At 37.7% G+C, this 17,437-nt stretch overlaps 1 protein-coding gene across 1 annotated transcript in view; it reads left to right on the top strand.

Moving 5' to 3' along the window:
* The first annotated feature begins 2,003 nt into the window (after positions 1-2,003).
* Positions 2,004-17,437, top strand: part of LOC112176180 — a 37,291-nt gene continuing 21,857 nt past the window's right edge. Inside the window, exons 1-24 of the mRNA XM_024313997.2 lie at positions 2,004-2,272; positions 4,159-4,262; positions 5,241-5,375; positions 5,458-5,508; positions 6,084-6,178; positions 6,268-6,385; positions 6,792-6,893; positions 7,013-7,201; positions 7,317-7,477; positions 7,779-7,949; positions 9,510-9,599; positions 9,710-10,034; positions 10,174-10,278; positions 10,395-10,487; positions 11,175-11,242; positions 12,205-12,325; positions 12,409-12,615; positions 12,724-12,927; positions 13,046-13,155; positions 15,678-15,774; positions 15,889-15,987; positions 16,614-16,778; positions 16,852-16,926; positions 17,009-17,428. Of these exons, the coding sequence (XP_024169765.1) occupies positions 2,176-2,272; positions 4,159-4,262; positions 5,241-5,375; positions 5,458-5,508; positions 6,084-6,178; positions 6,268-6,385; positions 6,792-6,893; positions 7,013-7,201; positions 7,317-7,477; positions 7,779-7,949; positions 9,510-9,599; positions 9,710-10,034; positions 10,174-10,278; positions 10,395-10,487; positions 11,175-11,242; positions 12,205-12,325; positions 12,409-12,615; positions 12,724-12,927; positions 13,046-13,155; positions 15,678-15,774; positions 15,889-15,987; positions 16,614-16,778; positions 16,852-16,926; positions 17,009-17,428 (3,402 nt within the window). The 5' untranslated portion in view covers positions 2,004-2,175. The remainder of the gene's footprint in view (positions 2,273-4,158; positions 4,263-5,240; positions 5,376-5,457; positions 5,509-6,083; positions 6,179-6,267; positions 6,386-6,791; positions 6,894-7,012; positions 7,202-7,316; positions 7,478-7,778; positions 7,950-9,509; positions 9,600-9,709; positions 10,035-10,173; positions 10,279-10,394; positions 10,488-11,174; positions 11,243-12,204; positions 12,326-12,408; positions 12,616-12,723; positions 12,928-13,045; positions 13,156-15,677; positions 15,775-15,888; positions 15,988-16,613; positions 16,779-16,851; positions 16,927-17,008; positions 17,429-17,437) is intronic.

Here is a 17,437-nt window from a genome sequence, read left to right as displayed (position 1 = left end):
ATCTAAAATCACGTGAGGGAGTGATGTGGGCACATGGTCACGCGCAACTGACCCCAGATGGCAATAATGCTAACTCCCCTCCCCATTTTTTCCAAAGGGATTTTGTCCATTTACCCCATTTCTAGGGATTTTTTTCCCACTTACCCCATTAAGTTTTTTTAATTATCTCTTACCCAATACACTCTAAGGGAGTCTTCCCTAATACCTTTTTTTTTGTTTTTAATTTTTTTTAAATACCATTTTACCCTCACCCCCTTGTTACTTAGAGAGAGAGAGAGAGAAAATAGAAGAGAGAGAAACCATGGGAGACTTCGCCGGAGCCGGTCACCGGCCGCCGGAATCCGGTCACCAGCCGCCGGAATCCGGTCACCGGCTGCCGGATTCCGGCCAACGTTCGCCGGATTCCGGCCAACTTTCGCCGGATTCCGGCCAACTTTCGCCGGATTCCGGCCAACTTTCGCAGGATTCCGGCGACCTACTGCCGCCCACCGGAATTTGCTGAAAATCTCACAGGAAAGTTTTTTTGCCCCCTAGTAGATGGGCAATAAACCTCTATTGCCCCCAATAGATGACTATCAGCCATGTATTGCCCCCCAATAGACGACCATCAGCCATGTATTGCCCCCCAATAGACGTCTATTACCCTCCAATAGACGACTATCAGCCATGTATTGCCCCCCAATAGACGACTATCAGCCCCCCAATAGATGACTATCAGCCATGTATTGCCCCCAATAGACGACCACCAGCCATGTATTGTCCCCCAATAGACGACCATCAGCCATGTATTGCCCCCCAATAGACGTCTATTACCCCCCAATAAGACTTCTATTAGGGAGATTACATCAATTCAAAACGTCTACTGCCCTCCAATAGACGTCTATTGCCTCCCAATAGATCTTTAAGAGGCCTCTATTGCCCCAATAGAACCTTTTTTTTTTCCTTTTCTTTCTTTCTTTTCATTTCGGGGCTTCTGAACCAATTTACAGCAAAAAAAAAAAAAAAAAATTGATTTGGGCACCCAGAGAAAAGCTCTGGGCACCAAATCGTGGTTCTCCTCCACCACCGGCATACCAGATCCATGTTCTCCTCTGCCACCGGCCTGTGTCGAGGCTGGAGAGCCTGGGTCGAGCACCAGAGGTCGAGCTCGAGCGCCAATTCCCGCCGAAGATGAGTTGCGGTTTTGATTTCGTGATCGGCGAAGCCAAGCAACCGGTGACTTCAGTGTTCAGCACGAACTCGCCGCCGGCAATGGATGGCGCGAACTCCGAGCTCGCTGCACGAACCGGAACTCCGACCTAGCTGCACGGAGGTGACGTAAAGGAACTCCGAGCTCGCTGCACTAACTCGCCGCCGGCTGTAAGATCGATGGCGCCGGCTGCACGAACTCGCCGCCGTCTTCTGGGCTGCACAAACTCTTCACCAACTGCACGAGCTCCGGCTTCTGGACTGCACGACTATTGCCGGATGAGAGAGAGAGAGAGAGAGAGAGAGAGAGAGAGAGAGAGAGAGAGAGAGAGAGAGAGAGAGAGAGAGAGAGAGAGAGAGAGAGAGAGAGAGAGAGAGAATCAGATCGAAGAGGGGAGAGAGTCAGATCGAAGAGGGGGAGAGGAGAGAGAGCTCGATGGCATATGGTGTAATTTATTAATTTGATTGAGGGTAAAACTGTCTTTTTAATTTAAATTGGGTAGTGGGGAATAAAAATCTGTTGCTGGGGTAAGTGGGATAACTTTGGCTCATTTTGGGGCTTTGGGTCAAGGACCCTTTTCCAAAATAAGCATAATCGCATATACCCCAAAACGACGTCACTCCGACCCTCCTTGTACCAAAGCCCCAATCTCCTACTTTCCCTCCACCTGCACAGTCCAACTGCCACCCGATAGTCCTACGCCTTTCATTTCCTTGCGGCCCACGTCAGTCCCCATCACACGCGTCGACGTTTTATTCGTCCAGGTGTCTAGAACCCGGTAGACAGTGACACACCATAACACAGCTGTAGGCGGCACCTTCCCGTCATTACAGGAAGCGTGAGCAGAAACGCTTTTCTAGAATTCTATTCCGTTCTCTTCCTTCTCTGAAAAGCAAAGGATCAAAGTAAAACGGCGATTGTGCATTTTCCGAGTTGTGTGGTTGCTTTTCCGGCGGTGATGAGATAGGGATTTCCGGCCGGCGAAGATGTTGGAGGATCAGGTGGCGAACCTCTTGCAGAGGTACCTGGGGAACTACGTGAAGGGACTCAATAAAGAGGCCCTCAAGATCAGTGTCTGGCAAGGTTTGAACTCTTTCTTCTTCTTCTTTGTTTGTGCGAGTGGTTTATTGAAGCTTTTTTTAGTTGTGTGGATGATTGGTTCAATTGTGGATTGGAGTTGGAGTTGGTGGCGAATTGGATTGAGTGATGTGGAAGTGGTTTTTGTTAGGGTTTTAGGTTAGTTTGGTGCCGATGGCAATGTGATTTAATTGAGACTAACTGGAAATGGAACAGTGAACAAGAGTGAGGAAGAAGGAAATTGCATTGAATCAGACTAGTAATGTTGGGAGATGAACAAGTTTACTTGGAATCCCTGCTCCATTGTTTTAGAATTGTTAATGTATGGGGGCAGAGTGTGGTACATCGATCTAGCCTTATTGTTTGAACATCATCTTGTGCCTGAGTGGTGTCGTTTTGAGCTTTGAGTAGCTTTGACTATCATCTCCAGCATTCTCAATGCTCCCCAGTGTGTTATACTTTCAAATTGTCAATTTGTGTCGAATTGGAAACAGACCTTAAACTATTTGATCCTAGTGCTTGTGTTGGCATTGTTTCAGCCGATTTCCCTTGACAGGCGGATAGCTTTAGGATGTAGAATCAGTTTAGAGAGTTAGCTGAGAACAAAAGCATTCATTTTCCTGGGAGCAGTTTGTCAGCATTACAGACTCACAAATAAACTGAGAACCACATTTTTTTTTATTCTGAACATGAAGCTGAGAATTCACTTAAGCAACAAGTTTCTGCAATGTAATCTCATACTCTAAAGTTTTTCCTTCAGAAAAACCAGCTGAATCAGAAATATTTTCGCCATTTATATCATTATATGTGATGGTGATAGTTTCAGTTTATATTTTAATTTTGAGAAGAACAAAAAACCGGAAGCAACCTCAAAATCAAAAGCAGTGGACAAGGAAACCTTGCTTGCTTTATTTAGATGCTCTGTCTGTATATTTGATTGATCAGTGTTAGTTGATTAATTGATTTCCTGCTTTTATTTTTTATTTATTTTTATTCTTTTGGTGATGTTCTTTGAAATAACCTTAGAAATGTAGAATTTGGATTTAGGGACTATACTTTGGAACAAGCCCTACTGTAGTCTTAAAAATAGGCCCTCAACATAGGTTCTCATTCTAAAGAGAGCAAAAGTAGAATTTGGATGAGGGGACTATGTTGAGCAACCAAACAACATTCAAGCACCATGGCAACCATAAGCAAGAGAACAATTTGGTAACTTTCTTGTTGAACACCTGCGATCAAATTGAAATTTTCCAGACCGTGGTTTTCTTTGTGTGCTATAACAATGGCCTTTTTCTTTTTAAAAATTTCTTCTAGATTAGTCCATGGGTAAAATAATAAGCAGTCTTCGTTCTCTTGGATATCACCCTCAAAGGGTTCTCAGATAGAATACTATCAACTTGGATAAAAGCCATCGTTCATTGTCTGGCTGCATGGAGGTAATTTAGAAAAGTAAAAGAAAATGCAGATTTAGTTTTTTTGTTTTGTTTTTATAATTCTGCCACTTACCAAAAACCAAAAACCAAAACTCAAAAAAAGAAAAGAAAAAAGAACCTCACTCCTTCTCGACTATTAATTGGTAATCTTCATTTTATATGCTGAATTTTAATGTAAAATGTTCATACTGTGCAAACTACGGTGGTAAAGAAAGGAAAAATAAAATGGTTTTGTCATACAGATATCAAGTACATATTTTTCTTCTTGGGATAAGGATGGATTAATAGTCATCACTATAATTTCTCATTTGGTTTCTTTATGTTTGAGTTGTCAGTGGCTTCGCATATGCATGGTTGCTCACTCACTCTAGGTTAGAGAAATGCACTCATGCATCTCCTATCACTCTATGAGTGGTAAAATGGAGGGTGGATTTACTTCTTGTCTAAAATGTGAATCAGGTGATGTGGAGCTAACAAATATGCAGTTGAAGCCAGAGGCACTGAATGCCTTAAAACTACCTGTGAAGGTCAAGGCAGGATTTCTTGGATCAGTGAAACTTAAGGTGAGGGCACATTCTTTTGTTATCATTATGTTGAATTAGTCTTTTGTTGAATGTTGTTCAGCTTAGATATGGATGATATGTCGAAAAATTTGACTCATTCATTATGAAACAGAAACAAGATAATTTGAGTCCATTATCATAATTCTCCAATCTATATTCTAGTCGTCTTTCGTACCTTTTTATTAATATAAAAAGTAAAAAACAACTACCTTCTGAATGGATTTATGCTAAGTACTATGCAATTGTCTTTTTGTTGAGTCTATCCTAAGTTTTGGGTTGCTCTCGTAATAAAAATAAATTGATGTATGTATCACTTTTGATAATTGTACAAGAGAATGTTCTATGGATTACTTTGGGAAACTTAAATCAAGGCAGTGTGTGATGCAGTATAGAGTGAGGCATTTTTCGTTTAAATATTTTCTTGTGAAATAAGGTGTCATCCGTAGAGTTTCTTTTAACTTGGAAGGGTGAGTGAAGTTCAATTTTTGATCCACTTTTGAGTTGTTGAAGGGAATTTGGTATGATATGTTGTCTTCCGGAAACAAAAACTAGCTCTGGATTAACCACAGGAATCTCTAACAGGGACATGTAGTAGATTATAATGCTGAATTCATTATCTGTTGTGATGTGAGGTTTGTATATTGTGTTAATCTCTGATTTTTTGTTGGATTTTTCCTCTATGAAATATCTCACTACCCAAAAAAAAAAACAAAAAATTTGAATAAACTGGTTATGTGAATAAACCGGTAGTTGCAATTCTTATTCTGTGAAATATCTCATTACTGACAATTTTCATATACTGATTTACTGGCTACTAAAAAAAGAAATTTGAATAGACCGGTTATGTTGTAGTTGCAATTCTTATTCTGTGAAATATCTCATATACTGACAATTTTCATATACTGATTTACTGGATATGACTTGTTTATGCTATTTACTGCATTTATCCAATGAGGTGTTGTGGTTCTTTGAACTTAGGTTCCATGGAGCAGGCTTGGCCAGGATCCAGTGTTAGTTTCTTTGGATCGCATTTTTCTATTAGCTGAGCCTGAAACGCAAGTTGAGGGAAGTAGTGAGGATGCTGTACAGGAAACTAAGAAAAACCGAGTGCAGGTAAGGCATGTTAATCAGTATCTGTATGTGTTGTTTGCCAATGCATATTTTGTGACAGTTTGACTCTTTCCCTTTCTAATAGGAAATGGAAATGAAGTTGTTGGAGAAGGCGCAACAACTGAAGTCAGATGTGGTAAGATTTAACGTGATTGAAGTGGCAACTTGCAATATAATGTTTACGATTTATGTTAGTGTATACATATGTATATGGAGTATGTATCCCATGTCTCTGAAACTGACAGGTGTTATATATATATATTTTTAATGTTTTAATTCATTATTTCTTTTTTGTTTTTGGAATGAAGCAGCTTTCATAGGTGTTATATATTTGTCTAGTGATTTTAAGTCTCTTCACTTGGGATGAGAGTTGATTCTTGCTTCTATTTGGATGTAATTTTGAAAATGTTTTATGGGGTGTACTTCTTTTGGTGTAACTCATCTTGGGGGAGTCTTAAGCTGAGTCTTAAGCATACATGATGAATAGCAGATGCAAGTATGCATGCCTGCTCAAGCTACATCAAACTCTTCTTATTATAATCTATTCATAATGGTAGTTAATCAGAAGTTAGTGATTTTATCTTTAATATAGTTTTATTAATTAGATGCTCAATATTGAAGTATTTCTATGTTTGGAGATTTGCTCTGCTGGAACTTTTATGTCTGTTATCTATAATGGTTTAACTATTTATACTTTCTGCTTCCTTGAAGAATAAATCATGGTTGGGATCCCTGATCAGCACAATAATTGGAAATTTGAAACTTTCAATTTCAAATATTCACATCAGATACGAGGATCTTGAGAGGTAAAAAGAAAACTATATTTTTCCACCTTATTCTTCTTATTTTTTTTTTTTTAATCTTGAGTGTATGCCTTATGTCTTCAATGTTGTAGCAATATTGGTCATCCGTTTGCAGCGGGCATAACCTTGGAGAGACTTTCAGCCATGACAGTTGATGATACTGGAAAAGAGACATTTGTTACTGGGGGTGCACTGAACTGTATTCAGAAGGTTCCTTATACTTTTAATTCAAGTTGCTAAACAGTAATTGGATTGTTTTTATTGATTTGAATTCTTCTAATTTTAAAAGATAAATAATAATTTCACGTGTAGAAACCTAGAAACATGTTGGTTAATTTTAGGTTAAATTTCTTTATTATGGGAAACTTTTGATTTCTTATTGTTACTGAATTGAGGAAAAAAAAAGAGGCTTTTATTATGTGGTCCTTGAGAGTGCTGATTGTTTGTGTGCACTTTTGAGGAGTTTATTTTATTATAACAAAAACTGTGTAGTTAGGTCAAAGGCTAAAACAAATAAGCATTTGTTTCTTTATTAATACCTTGACTTCATCAATATATTGGTCCCTGTTCCCTACTTTGTAGAAATTCATGATATATTTCCTCATTTGTTTTCCAGTCTGTCGAACTTGATCGGCTTGCACTATATCTGGATTCTGATATTGCTCCATGGCATGTTAACAAGCAATGGGAGGATTTGCTTCCATCAGAGTGGGTCCAGGTATGCCCAATCAACTCTCTTTACTTTGTTGATCCGTGGAGCACGTGCACACACATTCAATTATATGTACACAGGTACCTTTTTTTGTTTCTTAACACATTGGTTATTTTTTACTTCAGGTTTTTAAATTTGGTACTAAAGATGGTAAACCAGCGAATAAATCGACCAAGAAGCATACTTATGTATTGGAACCTGTTTCTGGAAGTGCTAAGTATTCAAAGCTACGACAAAATGAATTTGCTGATAGTGGTCGGCCTTTACATAAAGCAGCAGTTAATCTGGATGATGTGACTATCTGTTTGCCAAAGGTTCATTTTATTTTGTCTTCATCAGTCTTCATCAGTGCACTGGGAGGTTAGGTTTAATTCTACTCATGGATAATTGGTCTTTTATTTTTTTTCCTTTTTCTTTTCTTTTTTGCAGGACGGATACAGGGATGTACTGAAGTTAGCTGATAACTTTGCTGCCTTCAATCAGCGGTTGAAGTATGCTCATTATCGTCCACATGTCTCCGTAAAATCTGATCCTAGATCTTGGTGGAAGTATGCTTACAGAGTTGTTTCTGACCAAATGAAGAAGGCAAGGTATTTGGATAAGTTATTTTTATTTTCTTTTAATTTTCCTTTCCTATGATATTTTCTGTTATGTCAGTCACAAGTTTAAAACAGTAAAAGCAAAAGGTTTTCCTATCTTGAGTAATCAATATGTTTTAAATCTCCTCTCAATTTAGTTTGTCCGAATTTTGACCACGACATGAGATTCAAATGATATGCTTTACTAATGGAATTTGGATTCCTGTTTATTCTCATTCCATTTTACATTTTTACAACCAGAGTTCAGCGCTCAGCGCTCTTCTTTTTGCTTAAAGTGTCATCTTTGTCACAGTGGGAAACTGTCATGGGAGCAAGTTCTGAAGTATGCAAGATTACGTAAAAGATATATATCTCTATATGCTTCGCTGCTTAGATCTGACCCTAGTCGGGCAGTGGTTGAAGATAACAAAGACATTGAAGAACTAGATCGTGAACTTGATATTGAACTTATACTGCAGTGGAGGTACTGTTTTTTAATTTTTTTAATTTTATGATAGTACTACTACTACTACAGCTACTACATTACTGCTACATGATTCCAACCCAAAACTACAGCATAAAAGGAGAGCTACCAGTTATTAGAGCAACTCCAACAGCTTCCCCATATTTAGATTTTTCTCTACTTTAGGGAAAAATAAGCCTCTTTTGCTCCAACAGATTCCCTATAATTATCTCTATTTTAGAGAAAGTGAGGAAAGAGAAAACCAAATTCCCTATATTTACAGCAATCTCTAAAATTTAAGGAAGAATATGGAGATTTTAGAGATTGATGTAGAATAGAGAATCTGTTGGAGTTGGAGAAGAAAAAGATGCTATAGCTTTGACTTTTGCTTTCCTATTATACAGAAATTATAGGGAAACTGTTGGAGTTGCTCTTAGTTATTACTTATGCTTCCTCATTACTTATACTTTCTCTGTTTTTTTTTTTCATTTATTTTTCAATGTACATAATGTACTTGGGTGATTATTTTAATATCATAATCTTTCTTTATCCATAGCTAATCTTTATCTGTATGCTAAAATTAAAACATAAATGTTTTTAGAAGATGAAGTATTAGAACACCTAAAGTTTACATCATTAATTTTAAGTCATGAGAAATGTACATGCAGCATCTATCTAAAATAATGAAAAGAGGCCTTCACACTGAATGATCTAAGAACAGAGATTGTGAATACTAAGATTTACCTTTGGTTAATGAGTTGTCAGGAGGATTAATACATGTGATCAGATCCCAAAAAAAACCTTATGTTTGCATTTCCCCACATTGGTCCAGTCTCTTTCAAGTATGAGAGGGGAATGTGGATGATTTATTGCTGCATTGCCTCTAGAATTGTGGTGGAGGCTGTTTAAGGAAGTTGATGTGTAGGGTCATTCCAAGGGGTGCTTTCAGTTGTTGAGCACTGGCTTCACGGATTTGGGAAGAGAATGAAAAGCTAAAACTCTGTTTATTTTAGCTGTTTTCTGGGTCATTTGGATGGAGTATAACAGGAGATTATTGAGAACTACAAAGGGGTGGGGTGGAAAAACTTTAGGATCATGTTACAAGTTGGTCAGTTTTGTGGTCTTTGGGTAACTGCAGATTTGAAGCGATTTATTTTTTTTTCAGATATTTTCAGCTAGCTCGGGTGGTGTGGTTTTGTTTTCACTTGTTTTCAGAATTTGGATGTTGATCGCTGATCCACTAGTTTGTACTTCTTCAGGATTATGGAATTTTTTATTTTTTTATTTTTTTTCCCGGTAATGTTGCAAATCGAAAGAACCCCCTAAGCAATGATATACCTAAGCTATAGTCCCCACTTTCTCCCTCTACAGACTAATGGTTTAGTTCCTCAAATTCTGTCTTAAAGTAATTTTGCAGTAAGAAAAACTGTTTCCTTCTTTTTCTTTGTTTTTCCATTAGTTAATACACGCATGATCTTATATTGTGATGATCCAGCCAAGCAATAGTCTCTAATTCCTCTATGGACTAATAGTTTAGTTCTTCAAATTATTTCTTGGAGTAATTTCGTAGTTTATTTGCAGGATGTTGGCTCACAAGTTTGTAGAGCAGTCATTAGAGTCAGAACATGACTCGAGGAAACAAAAAGCAAAGAAATCTTGGTGGTCTGGATGGTAAATAGTTATTATTTGAACTTTAAAACGTGGTCTCTCAACACTAGTAATTTTTATATACTGATGCTTGAGATTGCCTGCTGTTTGGCTAACTCTATCTACTTGTCCAGGGGCAGTCAGTCTCTGAAAGATGAGAATGAGCCATTTAGTTTCACTGATGAAGACTGGAAGCAGTTAAATGAAATCATCGGTTATAAGGAAAGTGATGATAGACTGTTGGTTACAGTTGATGAAAAGATGGATGCTCTTCAGACTTCCTTGATCATTTCTATGAAACGTAATGCCACTAAGCTTATTGATGAGTCTCAGGAGTGTCTTGCTGAATTATCGTGTGAAGGCATCGGTTGCTCAATAAAGCTCTATCCAGAAACAAAAGTTTTTGACCTGAACTTGGGATCATATAAGTTATCAACGCCAAACGGTCTCCTTGCTGAGGTAGGGCTGTCTTGTTCTGTATTTTTCTCTTAAAATTTGGTGGTTGAATATATCTACAGTAGAACAACAATCATTTTTCAAGTTCCATGTTCTGACAAGGAAAGAATATATATATATATATATATATATATCCATGCAGAGTGCAAGTGCTTATGATTCTTTAGTTGGCGTGTTCTGTTTCAAGCCTTTTGACACCAAGGTGGACTGGAGCTTTGTTGCTAAGGCTTCTCCCTGTTATGTGACTGTATGTTCCTATTATTCTCTTAAATTTTAATTTTTTTAGTTTGTATTTTTAAAAGATGATTACATCTCTGTGTGTGTGTGTGTGTTGGTTTGATACTGATTACATCTGTATGGCAGTATCTAAAGGATGCAATTGATCAAATTATAAAGTTTTTTCGGAGTAATACAGTTAGTCAGAAGATAGCTATGGATACTGCAGCTGCAGTGCAGGTTCTTTTCCCCTTATGCTGTTTATTTAATATATGTAGTTTCTTAAAGTGGCCTCCAGTTGACTGGTATTGAGCATGTTAACTATGATAAAATGTTTCATTCATTGTGTGTGTGTCGTTGCATTCTTTTTGTTTTTTGTTACCAAAAGTACTCCAATGCTTGTTTCAGCTAAAAAAAAATTTACACTTTAATAGACGTATGTTTCAATCACAGCTCTGTATTATGGAATAACATATAATATCAAATGTCGTTTCAATTGTTTCAGGAGTATACATAACATCCTTGGTGCACACTGTTTCCCTCTACATGTTTAGTTGAATGTAATATCTTTTAAAGATTGATGCATTATTGATGGGTTAAGCATATCTTCATGGTTTATCCAAAACTCTAGTGTTTTCTGTTTTACTGCAATCTTTAAAGATATTGAAATCTCCAGTGGTATAGTTTTTACGAGTTATAGGACTTTTGGTTATTTCATCGATGCCCACATGAGTATATGCTAAATCCTTAAAGCACAAAGCTAAATAGACCTTCACTTGGTGGTTCTAGTGAATATCCTGATGCAAAATTAAGAAAAATGCAGAGTACGCTGTCAGTATGCTAAATATCCTACAGCACTTTGCAACTGCCTTGGTTATCAAGATTTTAATCAGTCGTGTAAAAAAATGTCTTGTTATTATGTATCAGATGACAATCGATGGAGTCAAGCGCACAGCTCAGCAACAAGTGAACCGGGCATTGAAGGACCATTCCAGGTTTTATAATTTTTGTTTTGTTTTTTGTTTTTGTTTTTTGAAAGTACTTCGAGCCACTTCAATTAAAATATCTTGACCACATCACTGTGAGGAAGACATTGATCATAACAGGCTAATGTAATCTTTGACTGTTTGAAGAGGTAGACAGGGAAGTTTTGTTTATGATCCTTTGAGTGGCTGACTTAATGTTCTGCAATTAGCTTCTATGTACTGGTTCTTTTCTAGTTGTTAGTTTGTTTTAGCCTTCATGTGGCATTTTATTTTGAGAAACTGCTGACGTGCTCTGAAATAAGCACTCAAGAAAGCACAAATGTTTTATTTGCTTGGTGATCAACGGGATGATAAGTACTTTTGACATCCTCTTTTGCAATGGGTTGTTTTGTGCAAATAGGGAGGGTGGAATGGCTGGTTATATAATATTACTATGAATGTCCCTTTGCAATGGAATCTGGTGTAGATGCTTGTGTTTCTTTGGACTGGTGTGGGTTTGGCTTCAGAATTGGTTTTCCTTGCTCATGTAAATTTTTTTGGGCATGGAAGCCAACAAAAGAGGCAATTACACTATGGTGTGTGTAGTATTAAATTCTATTTGGCTTGCTTGATTGGGATTGAACAGTGGTCTGTTATGAGAACATGGAGAAGTGGATCTACTTATGTAGAAGTAGTCTTTTTATCTTCTGTATGATTTTTCAAAAAGAAGCAACAGATTTTATCTTCTGCTTTAAGTCTCTTGTTGAAGTAGTTTAGGATTTCCTTTTTGATATTATCATATGGACTTGATCTTGGAGAATACTGAGAATTTTTTTGGGACAATTACAGGTCTGATTTTGATAGATTGCTCCTTTATCAATGTGATTGTTTTGTTCTTTATCAGAAGTGTGCCTTTCTTATTCAAAAAATATGCTCAGGTTCTTTATATTTATTCCATTTAATCATTCTTATCTTGTATTATTTTATGTTAGGTTTTTGTTGGACTTGGATATCGCGGCTCCTAAGATTACCATTCCTACTGACTTTTGTCCCGACAATATTCATCCAACAAAACTGATGCTGGACTTGGGAAATTTGGTTATTGGTACCAAGGTTGAGAACAAATTTTATTCTTAAATATCATATGCTGTGGTTATTTCTTGTTGAAATTAAACAAGCGTGTGAAATGGATGCAGGATGACTATGAGCATGGATCATTGAAGGAGCAAGATATGTATCTGCAGTTTAATTTGGTTCTAAGTGATGTATCTGCGTTTTTGGTTGATGGTGACTACTGTTGGGGCAAATCTCCTGCAAAAAATTCTGCTGGTTCTTCCAACTCAGATGGTGTTAGTTTGTTGCCTTTTATTGATAAGTGTGGGGTAATTCTAACGTTTCAACAGGTAACTACAGTGACCTCTTTGGCTTAATCATGAATATTCTTTTCTTGTTCACTCGGTAGTGTTCCTGTCACGTGTAAGGATTGAGATTTTAATTTGTATTGAATTCAGATTAGATTAGAGAGTCCATCCTATCCTGCAACACGACTAGCTGTACGGGTGCCATCGTTGGGGTTTCACTTCTCCCCAGCTCGGTATCATCGATTGATGCAAGTAGTTAAGATCTTTAAGGAGGAGGATAGTGAGACGTCAGATCTCGTTGGCCCTTGGAATCAAGCTGACTTTGAGGGGTGGTCGGCTCTTCTTGTTTTCAAGGTTGGTTCTCTCTCTCTCTCTCTCTCTCGTTCCTCCGACTTTTCTCCGATTTTCCATCGCCTACAAACGAACATTTCCCGTTTTGCTAATTTTTTCTTTATTTGTAATGTGATGATAGGGTCTGGGAAATAGGGAAGCAGTGTGGCAGCGGCGCTACCTATGCTTAGTTGGCCCTTTCCTTTATATACTTGAGAGCCCTAGCTCAAAATCGTACAAGCAATGTATCAGGTTCTGTTTCCAACTTTTCTAAATTGAGTAGTAGATGGCATGATAGCATCTATGTAATATATATTTTTTAATTATGTTCAGAATATAAGATGTGCATGCACTATCAAGTCAAATAGTATTATACTTTTTACTAAATCTCAGTTAGCCAACTGACAATGAATATAACACATTTATTGTTTAAGAAACAGGCTTCTGTCTTTTCAGAGATACTTTTTTTTTAGAAGAAACAGCTTTTTATTAAAAAAGCAAAAATCGAGATACAGGGAGGCGGACAAGGAGTCCGCTTTAATGATCTAAAGAGGGCAGCTAGGGCTATAGGCCTAGCATCTCGTCTAATAATACTAATCAAGGCTTAGGGGCTTATACTACAGCTGCTTGCCAGTTAAGTATAATGGAAGAAAGATTATAATCCTTGAATTCCTTAGAAATAGAAACCCATAAGGATGCCCAGAACTTGACTCTCTCCCACAGGTCTTCCTTCTCCACCCCTCCATAGTTTTCAAATAATCTTTTATTTCTTTCCATCCAGACCACCCAAACTACAGCTAGCACCCCACAACCCCAAAGGGTTCTGGCCTTTTTACCTTTACCAAACGCTATGGGGTTTTCTCTTAGCAAGTCATTTCTCTCTAATGGAGTTGTCGAGTCCACTCTTGCCTCCCAAAATAATTTTTTCCATAAGAAATTAGCCACTTCACAATGCACGAAGACATGATCAGCACTTTCCCCTTGGGCTTTGCATAAAATGCACCAGTGAGGAGAAAAACAACTTCCTGGTCTTCTCCTTTGAAGAACATCACATGTATTTGTCTTCCCCAGTACCACAAGCCATCCCAAATCTTCACCTTAGTAGGGACCTTGACCTTCCAAATAAACTTTGCAGGAGAAAAAATTGGATCTGATCCACCACTAATTAAGAAGCTATGGAAAGATTTGCAAGAGAATTTCCCATTAGGCTCAGGCTTCCACCTCCTTTCGTCTGGTTTGGACTCCACTAATCGGACATTTTCTAGCTTAACCATCAGCAAGGCAAACTCCTCAATCTCTTGATCATTTAAGTTTCTTCTGAACCCAAAGTCCCAGCTCATCGGAAAATTGAGAGGGATAGCTAACCTTTCCACTGAATAGTTGGTGTGTCTTGATAGTCTGAACAACCTTGGAAAGTAGAATTTTAAGGGTTGATCCTCTAGCCAAGAGTCTTCCCAGAACCTCACTCTTTTGCCATGGCCCACAATTAGTTTATGACAGAGAGAATATTGGCTTATTCCTGCTGAAATATCCTTCCAAGGACTTCTACTTGATCCACCCAAACTTGGCTTTGTGTCCCACCCATTCACATCTTATCCATATTTGCTCCTAATTACAGCATGCCATAAGGACTCTCTCTCCAAAGGAAATCTCCAAAGCCATTCCCTACGAAAGACTTATTTTTTGCTAGTAGATTCCCGATTCCCGATTCCCGATTCCCGATTCCCGATTCCCAGCCCTCCTCTTTCTTTGCTTTTCGACACTATCTCCCAACGAACTAGATGGTTCTTCTTACCCTCTCTGACTCCATCCCAGAAATTTTTTTTCAGAAGAGATTCTAATCTCTTTGCCACTCCCACCGGAATTTGGAATAGAGATAAATAGTATGTTGGGAGGCTGCTTAGAACTGCTTGAATCAATGTCAGCCTACCGCCTCTCGACAAAAAAGCTTTTTTCCAACCCTCCAATCTCTTCTCAATTTTCTCTACAACTGGGTTCCAAAATGAAGCTTGCTTTGGGTTACCACCTAAGGGAAGGCCCGGGTATTTCATAGGCCAAACTCCAATCTCACAGCCTTGATCATCAGCCATCCCTTCTAATCTCCCATCCTCAGTATTTATTCCAACTACGGAGCATTTTGATTTATTGATTTTCAGCCCGTCTTTTCAGAGATACTTTAGCATGCTATTTTTTTAAAAGTTGAAGTGGCAGTAATATTGTTCTTTGACGTTTAGGGAACACATAAGTATTGATTTTAATATTTTCCAATGGTATTTTGAGCTCAGTTCTGATTCATTTTAGAGGACTTGATGCAACAAAATGCAATCTTTGATATGAGATGTGTTATTTATAATATATAAGAATAGGAATATATATGAAGAACAAAGATATGGCCGCTTAGATTTTCTGTGAAGTTAAAATTTTTATTCTCTCTCTTTTCTTTCTGTTCCTCTTGTCTTGAGCTGTTTAACTTGGGTTCTTTCATATCGACCAATTGTATCATACTATATGCCGGTGATCTGTGACCTGTTGATAAGTTATAATTGCAACATAGTAAAGGTCATGGGTTCGATTCGCACTGGCATATGTAGGTGTGGGGTGGGCTAAGGGTTATATATATAAGTTGTATTTGAACTTTCTATATTAATTTCCCAACAATTTATAACTTTATTATTTTCTAATTCATATGCAAATACAATCATCAAGTACTATGTAATTAGGTTTGCTAGAATTTTTGTCTACTGTAATTAACTTGAGTGATATGCTTATTTCAGCTTACAAGGGAAACACATATATGAGGTTCCCCCAGAGTCTGTTGGTGATACCGATCTTGTTTTGGCTGTCTGTGATTCTACACGAGCGAATAACAAGGTTATTGTAGCTCCATAGTTATAAAAATGAGAATTTATTATTTTATTCAGTCCCTATGAAATGTTTATTTATTTATTTTTTTAATCACCTAAGTTAGATCTCTCTTCTATATAGGTCGTGGAGGATGCAAATGCACTAATCTTGCTATTTGATTCTGATGATTCAAAGAAAACTTGGCAGAGCCGGTTGCGGGGGGCTGTCTATCATGCATCAGTAATCCTTGTTTACTTCCCGAGTGACCTTTTATATTCTTCAAGTTAACAACATTTCATTTAGAAAAAAGAGAAACATGCATTTATACTATGCTTGCTGCTCCCTGTGATTTACATGGTTTTCAGTGTCATCCTGTTGCAATTTCGAAAAATCAGTGCAAATTTTCATATCTGTTTCAACTTCACGGTTCTACCCAACTGTCTGACTCATTGTTAGGCAAGATGTTAAGTGGTGATATGGCAGTAGTGAACCCATGACCTAATGTCTCTTGAAGCGTACTTTTGGGCTTTCAGATATTTTCAGCGTTTTGGCACTTTAAGACCGCCTAGATATGAGGGACAAGTTCTTATCATCGGAGGATGTTTAAGAGGGTTTAGGTTTTCTTGGACGCCAAAACCCTGAAACTATTTGAGAGCCTAAAAATTCAAAAGATGCTGGGTTTCCTGGTCATCACTTAACGTCTGACCTACGGATGGTTGGGTTGGAATTGAAACAAATTAAAAGAACATGGGGATGACATTGTTGAAATTACGAGGATACACTGTAGCACCATGAAAAGCGGGATGATATGACTGCATTTCTAATTGTCAGAAAACTCATAGGAATATCTTAATTTTTTTTGGCAGGCGTCTGCTCCTGTAACTGGTCTATCCGATACTTCGTCAGAATCTGAGGATTCAGTAATGGAGCTTAATGGAAATCCTGATATGGGTGATTTATCAAAAATGGAGAAGATATTCATAACTGGTGTTCTTGATGAACTAAAGGTCTGCGTCAGTTATAGTTATCAGGTAAGCGTAAATTAGGAACTTAATAGAAAGTTTCCTTGCAAAAGTCAGATCTGACAGAGCTGCATTTCTATAGCGTGACCAAAATATCATGAAGGTGCTCCTAACTGAAGAAAGGCGCTTATTTGAACTTCGAGCGATAGGTGGTCAGGTTATATATTCACTGAAATTGTTTGTCTATTCTTAAATTTTTCTATTATTTCCATGTCTTTAGCAATTATTTTTGGACACAGGTTGAGGTATCAGTTAGATCGAGTGACATCTTTATTGGAACTGTTTTAAAATCTTTGGAGATTGAAGACTTGGTTTCTGGGCACACCCTCTCCCAGCCGCGTTATCTGGCAAGATCATTCATCCATAGTGCAGAAACACTTATAACCTCTGATGCCCCAGGAAATCAGAGTTTTGATGGTTCTGGTTCAATTCGTTTGGAAGGTGATGATAAATTCTATGAGGCAACAGATAATTTGGTCGACTCTGGAAATTTGATATTGAAATCTCCTAGTTTTACTCGTATTGCTGGTCTACTCCCAAGTGATGGAGTTCAAACAACAAACGACATTGCACTCGATGATTCAATGGATAGCTTTGTGAAAGCTCAAGTAGTTATCTATGACCAGAACTCTCCTCTGTATCATAATATGGATATGCAGGTAAGTAAT

This window comes from Rosa chinensis, chromosome 7 (genome assembly GCF_002994745.2).
Source record: "Rosa chinensis cultivar Old Blush chromosome 7, RchiOBHm-V2, whole genome shotgun sequence".
In the NCBI taxonomy this organism is placed as follows: domain Eukaryota; kingdom Viridiplantae; phylum Streptophyta; class Magnoliopsida; order Rosales; family Rosaceae; genus Rosa; species Rosa chinensis.
Note: the sequence above shows the minus strand (reverse complement) of the source record. Positions and strands in the feature narration are given on the sequence as shown.